Source organism: Elephas maximus, chromosome 16, assembly GCF_024166365.1.
Source record: "Elephas maximus indicus isolate mEleMax1 chromosome 16, mEleMax1 primary haplotype, whole genome shotgun sequence".
Lineage (NCBI taxonomy): Eukaryota > Metazoa > Chordata > Mammalia > Proboscidea > Elephantidae > Elephas > Elephas maximus.
In genome coordinates, this window is record NC_064834.1 from 48,431,188 (window position 1) to 48,446,300 (window position 15,113).

The 15,113-nt window shown below is 42.1% G+C and overlaps 1 protein-coding gene across 3 annotated transcripts in view; it reads right to left on the reverse strand.

The window, feature by feature from the left end:
* Window positions 1-15,113, reverse strand: part of PIK3AP1 (phosphoinositide-3-kinase adaptor protein 1) — a 130,256-nt gene that overhangs the window by 27,593 nt on the left and 87,550 nt on the right. For all 3 annotated transcript variants that reach the window (XM_049854849.1, XM_049854851.1, XM_049854850.1), the window contains 3 exons: window positions 6,992-7,087; window positions 4,494-4,691; window positions 3,628-3,693 (listed from right to left, as the gene is read on the reverse strand). In XM_049854849.1, the coding sequence (XP_049710806.1) occupies window positions 3,628-3,693; window positions 4,494-4,691; window positions 6,992-7,087 (360 nt within the window). The remainder of the gene's footprint in view (window positions 1-3,627; window positions 3,694-4,493; window positions 4,692-6,991; window positions 7,088-15,113) is intronic.

Genomic DNA, 15,113 nt, shown 5'->3' on the forward strand with positions numbered 1-15,113 from the left:
GCTCTGAGGGAGAAAGATGTGGCAGTCTGCTCCTGTAAAGATTTACAGCTGTCACGAAAGGAGAGCCTGAAGGCCTGACTCATTAGGGGGAGAGCAAGTGGGAGTACGGAGTAAGATGTATGTAAACTTATATGTGACAGACCGACTTGATTTGTAAATGTTCACTTGAAGCTCAATAAAAGGTAATTAAAAAAAAAAAAGATTTACAGCCTTTCGTCTGGGGTCTTAAATGCTAACAAGTGGCCATCTAAGATGCATCAATTGGTCTCAACCCACTTGGATCAAAGGAGAATGAAGAACACCAAGGTCACATGATAACTATGAGCCCAAGAGACAGAAAGGGCCACAGGAACCAGAGACTTACATCATCCTGAGACCAGAAGAACTAGATGGTGCCCGGCCACAACCGATGACTGCCCTGACAGGGAGTACAACAGAGAACCCCTGAGGGAGCAGGAGATCAGTGGGATGCAGACCCCAAATTCTCATAAAAAGACCAGACTTAATGGTCTCACTGAGACTAGAGGAATCCTGGCGGTCATGGTCCCCAAACCTTCTGTTGGCCCAGGACAGGAAACATTCCCGAAGACAACTCATCAGACATGGAAGGGACTGGACAATGGGTGGGAGAGAGAAGCTGATGAAGAGTGAGCTACTTGTATCAGGTGGACACTTGAGACTATGTTGGCATCTCCTGTCTGGAGGGGAGATAGGAGGGTAGAGAGGGTTGGAAGCTGGCAAAATTGTCACGAAAGGAGAGACTGGAAGGGCTGACTCATTAGGGGGAGAGTGAGTGGGAGTATGGAGTAAGGTGTATATAAGCTTATATGTGACAGACTGACTTGATTTGTAAATGTTCACTTAAAGCTCAATAAAAATTATTATTAAAAAAAAAAAAAGATTTACAGCCTTAGAAATCCTATGAGGCAGTTTCTACTCTGCCCTTTAAGGTTGCTGAGAGTCGGAATTGACTTGACAGCAATGGGTTTATCCCACTAAAGGAAGGAGCCCTGCTGGCGCAAGTGGTTAAGTGCTCAACTGTTAACCAAAAGGTTGGTGGTTCGAATCCACCCATGGCCCTACAGGAGAAAGACCTGGAGGTCTGCTTCCATAAAGATTATTGTTGTTGTTGTTGTTAGGTGCTGCTGAGTCAATTTTTGACTCATAGCAACACAACGTGACAGAGTAGAACTTCACCATAAGGTTTTCTAGGCTGTAATCTTTACAGGAACAGACCGCCAGCTCAGAGCTGCTGGGTGGGTTGGAAACTGCAAGCCTTTTGGTTAGCAGTGTAGCCCTTAGCCACGTACCACAAAGGCTCCTTTCTGTAAAGTTTACAACCAAGAAAACCCTGTGGGTAGTTCTACTCTGCCACGTGGGATTGCTATGAGTAAGAATCAATGTGACGGCACTCAACAACAACATCTCACTAAAGCAGATGGGGCCACAACATTTTAGGGAGATACAAAATCCATCAGATGAGTTGACAGAAAACCTTCAACGTTTAATTATTGAGAAGTCTTTAGAGCAGCATTTCTCAGTCTTGGCGCTATTGACATTTTGGGTCAGATAATTACTTGTTGTAAGCTCTGTCCTATGCATTGTAGGATGTTTAGCAGCATTCCTGGACTCTACCCAGTTGACGCCAGTAGCAGCCCTCGCCCCAGTTGTGTCTCCAGACATTGCTAAATGTCCCCTGGGGGGCAAGATCACTCCTAGCTGAGAACCACTGCTTGAGAGTAAAACCCACTCCCAGAGGAGACTACACAGAGTGTAAGATCCTTGCCAGGATTCTTCTCTCAGCCCTCACTGTCCTCACTCCCTCTGAGCAGCACAGGGTGCAACAACTGTGGACTGGTAGGTATAACATGCCAGCCCAGACTGGAACACCGATTGAATCATGACTCAGGTCCACTATCATCGGGTATAAACCAGGTGCTGAGCCACAACTGAGTCTTCTTGGGTTGTTCCAGTGGCAATCCCTCTCTTTTGCATTACCAAATTCATAATTCTCTGCTTTGGAGATTTCAGGCAAATATGAAGCCAATCCCCCTCTCTCTTCAGGCTGAGACTCTGCTTTACTGCACTCCATGGGGAATAAGCTACATGCAGAGAAGACTGGGCCATTGGCCATGTAAGGGCAACTTGGCATTTTACTGCTCAATCCTTGCAGGGCTATCTTTGGTTCTAAATTTTGCCAGCAGGACCCCATTTGGGCATTGTGTTCAGGGAGATAGCAGGAAGGAAAAAGAGCTGGCTTCACCAGTGCATATTCAAAAAGGCTTAAAGAAGTTTATCTATCATTTTGCCCAACCATTTACTCGTCTGTCTACACACACATACCCTTCTCCCAAGTTTGCCCTTTTCAAGGCAGTCGTTAATGGTGATTGGAGATTGGGGAGGGGGGCGTTTGTGGGAGAAACAAAATGCACAAGCCAAGCAGTTCCACTCTCCCACTACCAAAGTCCTTGGGGATGCCTTCAAATGCTTAGATGATGTCATGGCTACTTTTCAAAAGAACCATCAATGCAATAATACTGAATGCCTCTGTTTAGCACAAGGAAATTAATCAAGAAAACAAAACAGCACTTATTGCCTCAAACTTCCTTAAAAAGCTTTTTGAAAAAAAGAGAAAAATGGGATGTCCAGAGTATTCCCCAACAGCAAGCGAAAGTTTTTTAAATGAAAGTTGAGTTAAAGTATAGTTGAGTTAGTCTAGGGTAAGTAAATAGCAGGCAGAGCTGTATCATTAGGTAAAGACTGGGTCCTGGGCCACCCACTTTCATCCTGTTGGCATCAATCTCAGTGTTTAGATTGTACTTTGTGTGCTGTACGGACACTTTCTAGTGTGTAAGTGTTCTTTGTATAATCATTTTGTACAATACTCTGCTGCTGTTGTTGTTAGCTGCCATCGAGTTGCCCCCCAACTCATGGCAACCCCACGAACAATGGAATGAAACACTGCTCGGTCCTGCAGCATCCCCGGGATCACTTGCAGATTGGACCATCATGATCCATAGGGTTTTTATTGGCTGATTTTCAGAATAGATCACCAAGCCTTTTTTCCTAGTCCATCCTAGTCTGGAAGTTCAGCTGAAAACTCTCCACTGACAGATGGGTGGTGGCTGTACAAGAAGTTCATTGGCTGAGAATCAAACCCTGGTTTCCTGCATAGATGGCGAGAATTCTACCACTGAATGCACTGTCCCCATATAAGCAGTTGCCATCGGGTTGGCTCTAACTCATGGCAACCCCATATGTGTCAGAGCACAACTGTGCTCCACAGGGTTTCAATGGCTGATTTTTCAGAAGTAGATGACCAGGACTTTTTCCCAGGGTGCCTCTGGGTAGACTTGCACATTCAACCTTTCAGTTAGCAGCTGAGCATGTTAACCATTTGCACCACCCAGGGACATATTCTAGGCTATGCCAATCTCTTACTCTCTCCCTTTACCATCAGGATAAATAGAGATTCAGGATTCTCAGTTTAACCATAAGTATCTGTGGGATGTGTTCTTCAATGCCAAGGAACTATTTTTATACTTAGAAATCAATGACACATGAACACTTCTACCACCCAGAAGATGGGGTCATACAATAGGAAGCTGGGGACAACATCTGGCTTACCTTTCCTGATGCTCTCTGAGGAAACATAGAAATTCCCAGGACGTTCTTGACTTCTTTCTGCAAAAACTGTGAGATAAAGAATATTCTGGGTAGAAGCCAAAGCAGACCTCTTTCTAAAAGGGCTTTATATATTTTGTACATTTAAAAAATATATCAAAATTTTGTGCAAATAATAATAATGAATCCACATTTAGGACCACTGTATGCAGTTCTGTAAATTAAAACTCTAGAAAGAGGTAACTAATGAGTAGAAGGAGGGGGAATTGTCAAATAGAAGAGAAACCCAACAGAGAGCTCTCAAACCTAGGCAGTCAAGGCCAGCAGAGGATACAATCAGCGTTTACATTAAAGAAAAGGGTAACATGAACAAGGACATGTGCCCGGAATCCATGAATACCTGAACCTAGCCAAGGAACACCCTGAAGCTTGAGAATAAAAGGAAGAGCCACTTAACATGTCAACAAGTATCACAAGACCTAATTCTGAGCAGTGGAACAGGTAAAATGTATGCACAGCTCTAAAAGGACTTAGATGCAGTCACTCATGAGTGACAAATGTTCACTTTGTGGTGGGATGACATGGTGATTAAGACTCTCTGGACTCTGAATGGGGCTCCCTGGGTTCAAATCCTAGCTCTGCCACTGGGAGTAGGGGGAAATCCTGTTTACTGTTGCCTTTGCAACTTTGTATGAATACCTCTGGAAAGCCTAGCTCCAAAATCTGCCCTGACCCATGACCAATGTCTTCTGGGTCTAATCAGGGACCATTCAGTCTCTGAGCAACGGCTCATAAAGCTAAGGGATGCAGGGAATTCCTGCTGAGAAGCTCTGAAGACCTCACTGGGCATCATCCCTTGCCACACTTGCCTTTAGAAATGTACGGCTCATTGTCAGGCAGCTGGTGAGCACCGGGAGGACTGGCCTCTGGTCTGGGCACTGGAACAGGGGGCCTGCTGGCCACGTCCACAGAAAAGGTGTCATCGTCATCCACCATGTGATAAATGTCTTGATCCTGACCAAGATGGTGCAGCTCCCTGCCTACATTGGCCATTCTCACACTGTCACCTAGGAGATACAGAGGAAGGTGAAAAAAAAGCAGTGGTCAAAAGAACTGGGTGGCTGCTGGTCAATCCTAGGAGCAGAGAAAGTGGCCATACCTTTACGTGTACAGCACTTCCCTTCAGCAAAAGTCTTTCCCCTCCATCACCTCCTGCATAATCTGATCAGAATCCCATGAGGCAACTGAGGAAACACTGATATCACCTTTATTTGCCATCCATCCTCACAGCAGAGGAAAGTGAGCACTAGGCTCTGTAATCTTAGTTTTTCTGCTGGGATTCAGTTATTCATGTCATTAGAACTAGGAATAAAGACAGCATAGCCCAAAAGGTCTAAGATTGCTCAGGACTACCCCCTGGTGCCTGGGCAGCAGTATGAGGCTATCCTGGAGTCCCCATCGCCGACACTTCCAGCATTTTCTTCCTCATCGTTAAAATGACAATAGCAACTAGTTCCAGAAGACTTCCTCTGTGTCAAGCACTATTCCAACCATGTTACTCACATTCTCTCTGTTGACCTTATAACAACGCTGTGGAGTAAGTACAATCATCATCACTGAGGATGAAGAAACTGGGATCTTGAGGGTTAAAATAAACTGCCCAAAGTTATTATCATCTTCAAACACCAGTGCCTGGCGTGGACTAACAACCTGATAAAGGACTGCTGATAAGTGATGAGACCAGAGATGATAGACGGTTGCCCCATGGTGCCTTGAGGAAGAGGGTAGGGGCAGAGCTGTACTTCCTTCGGAGAAGGCAACAGTGCAACCAAGTGGTAAAGCATGGGCACTGTTTCCTGGCTATAGGACCTTGGGCAAACCACTTTATCTCTCCCTACCTCAGTTTACTCATCAGCAAAATGAAATAATGTACCCACCTCACAGGGTTGCAAAGAAGATTAAGTGGGGATTATTTACAAAGGCCTTTTTTAAAATATGCCTGGCACATTGCTAAGTGGAGCCCAGGTGGCGAAGCGGTTAAGCGTTCAGCTGCTAACCAAGAGGTCGGCAGTTCAAATCCACCAGCCGCTCCTTGGAAACCCTATGGGACACTTCTACTCTGTCCTATGGAGTTGCTATGAGTTGGAATTGACTCAACAGCAATGGTTGTTTTTTTTTTAATATTGCTAAATATAACAAAGAAAACCTAAGGCTAAATAGCAAGGTTAGCAAAGCAAAGTCCATTTTCAGGGCTAGTCTGTGCCTTCTTGGTGCTGTACCAGGGACTTACCAAGTGACTGACCTGTGACTGGACGCTCAGGGAAACACTTTATGTTTTTAGAGTAGGACTCAGCAAACTTTTTTTTTAAGGTCTAGACAGTAAATATTTCAATCTTTGCAGGCCATACAGTCTCTGCCACAACTATCCAACTCTCCCCTTATAGTATGAAAGCAGCCATAAATCATGGGTAAATAAATGAATGGATACAACTGTGTTCAAATAAAACTTTATTTACAAAAACAGGTGGCTAGCCAGACTATAGTTTGCCTACTGGTGTTCTAAAGCTTTTCCTTCCCCTTCAGTATCAAAATTACTTCTCCTACCCTGAGTCCCATCCTCTTAGCACCCAGGTTTCTATACCTACTTGATTAACAGACTCCACCATAAACTGTAAATGGTTGGAGAGGGTTAAAGAATTACCTGTCCAATTTAACATGCACCATCTTTGAAACCTTTAATAAAACCTTTAGTAACTTTTCATCTATGCACCTGGTCCTGCTCTAAGGCTTAATGTACAGTAACTCATTTAATCCTCACAATACTAATCTCACTTTACAGGTGAGGAAACTGAGGCCCAGAGGAGTTGAGTAACTTGCTCAAGGTTTCCCAGCTAACAGAAGGGGGAACTAAGTACAGGCCAGAGTCTGTGTTCTTAACCACTATGTGGTCACCGGGGGTTACAGGGAGGAAGGAATGAGGAGTTGTTGTTGAAGGGGTATTGAGTTTCTGTTTATGGTGATGAAAAACTTTTAGAAACAGTGGTGATAGTGGCACTGGCAAATTTTTTGTTTTATAGATTTTACCACAATAAAATTAAAAAAAATAAAATAAATGTGGATTTTAATGAGGTCTTACTTGAGGCAACTCATTTATCCAAATGAGTGGCTTCAGTGATGGGACTTCTGGCCCACCTGTAATAGGCTGATGAGAACAGCACTTGGAGGCAGAGTGCCTTCAATCACACCATACATCACGTATGTGACAGCCTACTCCTTGAGTGGATCGACCCTCATATGGAGCCAGGCGATGTCGTACATTCATTTCTTTTTTTCTCTTTTTGCTTTCCTGCTCACACCTACAATTTACCTTCTAAAAACTTGCGGATCATAGAGTCCTTGGTGGTCCGAGAGAAACTGTCTCCAGAGATTGGGTTAGATGCACTGGCCTGAAGCATTTCTACATCTAGGAGGAAATGGAGACTAAGAATTGATATGTTGTTCTTCTATACAGGCAACTTGTTAAGTTTTCGCAGCTAGATATACAAAGTTTGGCAACTTTCTTGAAAGATTCAAGCATCTGTAGGTCAATCTATCCATCCACCCGCCCACCCGCCCATCCATCCATCCGCCCATCCATCCATCCGCCCATCCATCCATCCATCCATCCAACCAGTAAGGACGCCCAGAAAGTGTGGGGCATGAAGGAGAGCAACATCCACAACTCACAGGCCCTCATAACCTCAGCCCAATCATAGAAAACATCAGATAAACTCAAATTGAGGGACATTCTACAAAATAACTGATCAGTGCTCTTCAAAAGTATCTGTAGTTTAGTTATACCAATGTTAATTTCCTTATTTTGTTAGTTGTACTATAGTAATATAAGACGTTAACATTAGAAGAGCCTGGGTAAAAGGTATACAGGAACTCTAGTATTTTGCAACTTTTGTCTAAGTCTAAAAGTAGTTCAAATGAAAAGTTAAAAAAAAATAATGAGAAAAGGAGAGGAGAAATGCAACCACAAAACTAAATAAGTATAACTGCAGGGATGACCTATACTGACCCTCTTTCCTGTCCACCTATCAAGGCAAACACTTCGAGAGCATGCATATGTGGATCTGATGATAAAGATGGTGTTAAATGAGCAGCCTGTGAAAAACAGAACTTTTTACTTCATAGTCACACTTTAGCTAGTAATTAAGAGCATGATTTTAGAAGTAGACAACTAGGTTCTGCTAAATATCAGCCTTGATAAATAACACCTTGGTAGAAAAAAAAAGAGTTATTTAGCCTTTTTCAGCCTCCCTGAGAGTGGTTAACAGGGTGACTAGAAGCTTAGGCACTAAGATCAAAATGCATGCATTTGAACTTTTGACTTTAATATTCCAATTACAGCAATTTGCCACAACCAGCATTGCCATATCTTAGGTTTGCTGATTTTCCACTTAAAAAATTAAAAAAAAAATTTTTTTTTAAGTAACCCCTATTTGTATAGGTGTATATAGACAACATAAATGGTGACTATATTTTTTATACCCATGGACCTTACCAGATGGGATACACATGTACCGAATCAACTACATCTGTGGAAAAAGAAGATGGAGAAGCTCAATATCATCAGTCAGAACAAGTACAGGGGCCGACTGTGGAATAGACCATCAATTGCTCATACGCAGGCTCAAGTAGTATTTGAAGAAAATTAAAACAAGTCCACAAGAGCCAAATTTACCACCTTGAGTATATCCCACCTGAATTTAGAGACCATCTCAAGAATAGATTTGATGCACTGAACTCTAATGACAGAATACCAGACGAGTTGTGGGATGACATTAAGGACATCATATGTGAAGAAAGTAAAAGGTCATTAAAAAGAAAGAAAAGACCAAAATGGATGTCAGACTCTCAAACTTGCTCTTGAAAGCAGAGTAGCTAAAGTGAATGGAAGAAATGATGAAGTAAAACAGCTGAACAGAAGATTTCAAAGGGCAGCTCGAGAAGACAAAGTAAAGCATTATAATAAAATGTACAAAGGTTTAGAGTTAGAAAACCAAAAGGGAAGAACACACTTGGCATTTCTCAAGATGAAAGAACTGAAGAAAAAATTCAAGCTTCCAGTTGCAATATTGAAGGATTCTATGGATTAAATACTGAATGACACAGGAAGCATCAAAAGAAGATGGAAGAAACACATGGAATCACTGTACCAAAAAGAACTGGTTGATGTTCAACCATTTCAGGAGGTAGCATATGAAATCAAGAACCAATGGTACTGAAGGAAGAAGTCCAAGCTGCATTGAAGGCACTGGGGAGAAACAAGGCTCCAGGAATTGACAGAATACAAATTGAGATGTTTCAACAAATGGATGCAATGCTGGAAGCGCTCACTCGTCTATGCCAAGAAATCTGGAAGACAGCTACCCAGCCAACCAATTAGAAGAGATCCATATTTGTGGCCCATTCCAAAAAAAGGTGATCCAACAGAATATGGAAATTATTGAACAATATCATTAATATCACATGTGAGTAAAATTTTGTTGAAGATAATTCAAAAGCAGTTGCAGCAGTACATCGACAGGGAACTGCCAGAAATCCAAGCCAGATTCAGAAAAGGACGTGGAACGAGGGATATTATTACTCATGTCAGGTGAGTCTTGGCTGAAAGCAGAGAATATCAGAAAGATGTTTACCTGTGTTTTATTGACTACATTCGACTGTGTGGATCATAAAAAATTATGGATAAAATTACGAAGAATGGGAACTCCCGAATATTTAATAGTGCTCATGAGGAACCTGTTCATAGACCAAGTGGGAATTGTTTGAAAAGAAAAATGGGACACTGTGTGGTTTAAAAACAGGAAAGGCATACATCATGATTATATCTTTTTACCGTATTTATTCAATCTGTATGCTGAGCAAATAATCCAAGAAGCCAGACTATGTCAAGAAGAACACAGCAACAGATTAGAAGAAGACTCATTAACAACCTGTAATATGCAGAGGATACAACCTTGCTTGCTGAAAGTGAAGAGGTCTTGAAGCAGTTACTGATGAAGATCAAAGACTAGAGCCTGTAGTATGGATTACACCTCAACATAAAGAAAATAAAAATCCTCACAACTAGACCAATAAGCAACATCATGAGAAAATACTGGGAAGTTGTTAAGGATTTCATTTTACTAGATCCACAATCAATGCCCACGGAAGCAGCAGTCAAGACGTTAAACCACATATCCTATTGGACAAATCTGCTGCAAGAGGCCTCTTTAAAGTACTGAAAAGCAAAGATGTCACCTTAAGGACTAAGGTGAGCCTGATCTAAGCCACGGGATTTTCAATCACTTCATATGCATGTGAAAGCGGGATACTGAATAAGGAAGACCAAAGAAGAATTGATGCATTTGAATTATGGTGTTGGCGAAGAATATTGAATATACCATTGCCTGCCAGAAGAATGAACAAATTTGTCTTGGAAGAAGTACAGCCAGATGCGCCTTGGAAGCATGGATGACAAGAGTTGGTCTCAAGTACTTCAGACATGTCATCAGGAGGGACTGGTCCCTGGAGAAGGACACCAACCTTGGTAAAGTAGAGGGTCAGCAAAAGAGAGGAAGACCCTCAATGAGATGGATTAACACAGTGGCTGCATCAGTGGGCTCAAACACAGCAATGATTTTGAGGATGGCGTGAGACTGGGCAGTATTTCGTTCTGTTTTGCATAGGGTCATTATGAGTCGGAACCAACTCGACAGCACCTAAGAACAACATGGGGGGGATGTTAAGATAACAAACGTCAACTCCTTATGATAGAATTATTTGTGGAAGTCTGGTTCACAAACAAGGCATGCCTGGCATTTTCTTCACCATGGCGCCTGATCACCAAGTGCTGACTAGACAGAATCCACAGGCTTCTTCTCTCCTTGGTGAAGATTCTGCCACTGCAGTCAGGGATCATAATCAGACTTGGAGGTCCTATGCTCATTGCCTGCATTTTCCTGAGCCCTGTCACATTCTTTATTATCGGAGTCGGTAAAGGAGCCCTGGTGGTACGATGATTAAGCACCGGACTGCTAACTGAAAGGTCGGCGGTTCAAACTCACCCAGCAGCTGAGTGGGAGAAGGACCTGGCAATCTGCTCCCTTAAAGATTACAGCCTATGTTTCATTAGGGGGAGAGTAATTGGGATTGTGTAGCAACGTGTATATGGGTTTTTGTGTGAGAGACTGACTTGATTCATAAACTTTCTTTCAAAGCACAATAAAAATTATTAAAAAAAAGATTACAGCCTAGAAAACCTATGGGGCAGTTCTACTTTGTCACATGGAGTCAGTACGATTCAAAATTGACTCAACAGCAGCACATGACAACAACAAATGAACACCAAAGGAAAATTCTAGCAGCTCTTCAATCTCTCTGGTCAGCCATGGCAGCTGGGATAACAGGTAGCTGCAGACCTCAGGGACAGGTCCTAAAGCCAAAGGATCTGAGGCATGGCTGGAAGTGTATGATGCGGCGGGGGGAAGGGTACAGAGAGGAGGGGATGGATGGTATGCAGACACAGAAGGCCTGGAAGTAAAGACATTGGCAAGAACTGGAGCCAAGTTAACAGTGTACATTCAGGGGACAAACATAAACAACAACAACAACAAAAAAAACTCATTGCTATCAAGTTGATTCTGACTCATAGCAACCCTATAGGAAAGAATAGAACTGCCCCAAAGGGTTCCCAAGGCTATAGTTTTTATGGAAGCAGAATGCCACATCTTTTCCCTGCAGAGTGGCCGGTGGGTTCAAACCATCAACCTTTTGGTTAGCAGCTGAATTCTTAAACCAGTCAAGAAACAGAGGCCCAGAACACTGGCAGCTGAGCAATCAGTGCATGGTAGAGGCGGTGATTACTAGCACGTGCTGTGGTGTCCTGGAGATCTGGGTTTTGAGCTCTGAGTCTGTCTCTTACTAGCTCTAGTCCTTGAGCAAGTTAGCTGATAACTTCTGTATCTCCATCTGTAAAATGGGGATAAATAATAGTAGTTACCTCAAAGATTAATTATACGGGCCAATCAGACTATGCTTATAAAATGTTTAGCAAGAGTGCCAGGCACTAAATATTAATAGTTATCATTATTATTATAATGAGGCAACTTAGATGGTATATTAGTTTTTATGGCTGCTATAGCCACAAATTTAGTGGCTTAAAGCAACATAAATTATTTTACAGTTCTGCAGTTCACAGGTTCAAAGTGGGTAAAATCAAGGCGTCAGCAAGGCTGCACTGCTTTCCAGAAACTCTAGGGGAAAATTCAGTTCCTTTCCCTTTCCAGCTTCTAGAAGTAACCTGCATTCCTTTGCTCCATCTTCCTCCTCCTTCAAAGCCTGTAATGTTGGACAGAAAGTTTAGCTCAACTGGGTCTTTCTCATACTCCTATATCTCTGGTTCTGTTTTTCAGATTCCTTCTTCTACTTTTAAGGACTCTTGTGAGTATACTGGGTATACCTGGATAACCCAAGATAGTCTCCTTATTTTAAGGTCAGATGATTAGCAACCTTAATTCCATCTGCAATCTTAATTCCCCATTTGCCATGTAACACAGGATCCAGGGATTAGGATACAGACATCTTTGGCATGTGTGTGTTGTGGGGTGGTTCTGCCTTTCAAAGATGGGAACCAAATCTCAGGCACCGTCAGCCTGCACGGATTTCCTTCCCATACTGGGTGGGCAGAGGTAGTAGAGGGGCAGGGATCAGGGCACACTCAAGTAAGCCCATCATGTTCACACATGGGCTCAGTGGCCTTGTTTTGATATAAACCCTGGCCTCAAGTGAGTCTCTGGATGAACACTGCCTTAAATGAAGTTATCTAAAAACAAGTTTCTTCCTATTTATATTTTTAAATAATGTAAAATAATAAAATAAAACATATGCCAATATAACATTAACATAATTGAACATAAATATCTTTGAATTAGGCCAGGAACAGGAAATACGTACTATCCTATACTCATGGCAAACATCGTGTCAATCATAGCATTCTTTTTTGCCTCAAAATGCTTCTCAACACAGCACTAAGGGCACTCAATATCGCCAGCTGGCATTGATTGACACACGAAATTACTTTTAAAACACTTTTTGTCATTGCCTCCATGAACTACAACCTCCTTCGCCATGAAACTAGAAGAAATGGATGGTGCCTGAGTACCATTCTGAACGTTTTGATTAGGGATCCAATAGATGGATCTTGATCAAAAGGAGGAAAATTGTGGGATGAACTTCAAATTCTTACTGGAGACCAGACTTACTGGATACATTGAGAGTAGAGGAGCACCCGAATTTACTGCCTGGAAACAGCTTTTAAATCTAGAATTGAAACTATCCTGTGAAGTCATCTATAAACTAAACAACAGTTCAGGTCAATAAATCAACAAGTTTGCCTTGAGCGTTGTGCCCCTTTAAAGAATTACCTATATGGGATCAAAATGGCAACAGTAATTCTAAAGCACAGATGAGAGCTTTGGGGTGCACAGAGTCTTGGTTGACAGTGATGAAACAACAATGGCAGAGATAGTGAGAATAATGACACAATGTGAAGTGTGTGACCTATATCAATGAACTATACATGTAAAAATTGTTGAATGGGTATATGTTTTGTTGTGTATATTTTCATCAAAACAAAACAAAACATTATTTGCCACACCTATATTAGGCACTAAATACCTAGTAGTAGTAGATATTACTTTTGTAATAATAAATAAAATAAAAAGGTACCTAGTCATTTGGAGTTAATAAACAGTAAGACCCCAGGAGATGTGGAGGGTGCAGACTGCACTGGGTGACACTGTCAGAGGGGGTGACACCAAAATGACTGTCTATAAAATTTCTGTGCATTATTTCAGCAGAAAGTTATTATTTTTATGAAAATATCCCTGTAGTTAATTGTAACAACAACAACAAAAAAACTTCATAAGCCCAGCTGACACGAATCAGTATACCCACGAGACTAAAACTGTGTGCTAATTTACTTTTTGAGCCTTCTAATGTGCTCTGGTCAGCGCTGTCATTATTACCCAATTACACTGATGCTTCGAATCATGTAGTTTCGTCTGCACATGGTACACGCACGCACTGTGGTTTTCGTAGATGTCAGTGTTTTTATAGTTTGTGATTTTGTCAAATTGTCTGATGTTTTAGCTACAATATTGTGGTAATTAGCACGGGGGGGTGACACCATGAGTTACCACACTGGGTGACACCAACCGCAGTGATGCCATTGCAAGATCCTCTCAGGCTTGGAACTTTCCAACCCTGGTGTACTGAACACACAGTGAGTAACACGTGAGTGACAGAAATACACAGAGAATTCTGTAGGTGAAGGGAGCCTGTTCCCAGACAAAAGATCTTTTGCAAGGAAAACAGAACAACAAATCCTTGTGTTCCTGGATGCTCAGGGTTTGTAACTTCGCTTTCCAAGCACTTACTAACCTTTGCCACGTGTCAGTTAAAAATAAACTGAAATGTGCTGAAGCCTACTGGCCTAAGGAGAAAGTGTAAGGTTTTTTCATTTCAGCAGAGGGGAAGGAGAAAAAAAAAAGTCTTTGAGGTCACATTCTCCTTCTGGGAAGAGCCAGCTACAGAGTCACACTGTACTTTATTGAAGGAGTCTATCAGAAAGAGGCCATTCCTGGAAAGAGAAAAGCTTGAATAGAGGACAGGAAGCCTAGGCAGGCACTTAATTAAGGAATGAGTCAAAGGCAATAGTAAATTCTAGAAGAGGCCCATATGATACTCCTCATGGGACATAAATCTAGACCATTTAGCTGCAGCGGAAACTCCACTCAGATTATGTGTGGTTAATTTAATACAAAGCCAAGTCTGAGTAGGTAATACAGTAACTTATCAAGCTACTGTGAGACTATTCTTCTAGAAAGGCTCTCAAAATCTGAAATTGGGACAAAAAAGTTGTTTTCAGCAAGTTTGTGGCCAAAGAAGAGCCTCAGAGCAAGGAGCAGCAGCATGGTAAAACATTTGAAGATAATCTGAAACAGGATTGGTTCGGTCTGCACTGGGTGGAAAGGAGCGCTTTGATTGATCATGTCAATAAAAAGTCGAACCTTTCTAGGCCCTAATGGAGAATTGACGGGGGAGAAAAAAGAGAGTGAAATGAGTGAGAAAGAGAGAAGAAGAGAAGAGAAAAGAAGGGCAGTTTGAGAAGAAAACCAAAAAAAAAAAAAACCAAACCCATTGTCATCAAGTCAATTCCAACTCTTAGAAACCCTAAAAGATAGAGTAGAACTGCCCCATAGGGTTTCCAAGGAGCAGGTGGTGGATCCGAACTGCTGACCTCTTTTGGTTAGCAGCCAAGCTCTTAATCACTGCGCCACCAGGGCTCTAGATAAGAAGAGCTAAGGAAAAAGAAGTGGCTAAGGCTGAAATAGTGAGAAGAGTTGAAAGTTTTCTGGGTTTCTTATACAGACAGTTGTGCCTCAGGACAGAACCTC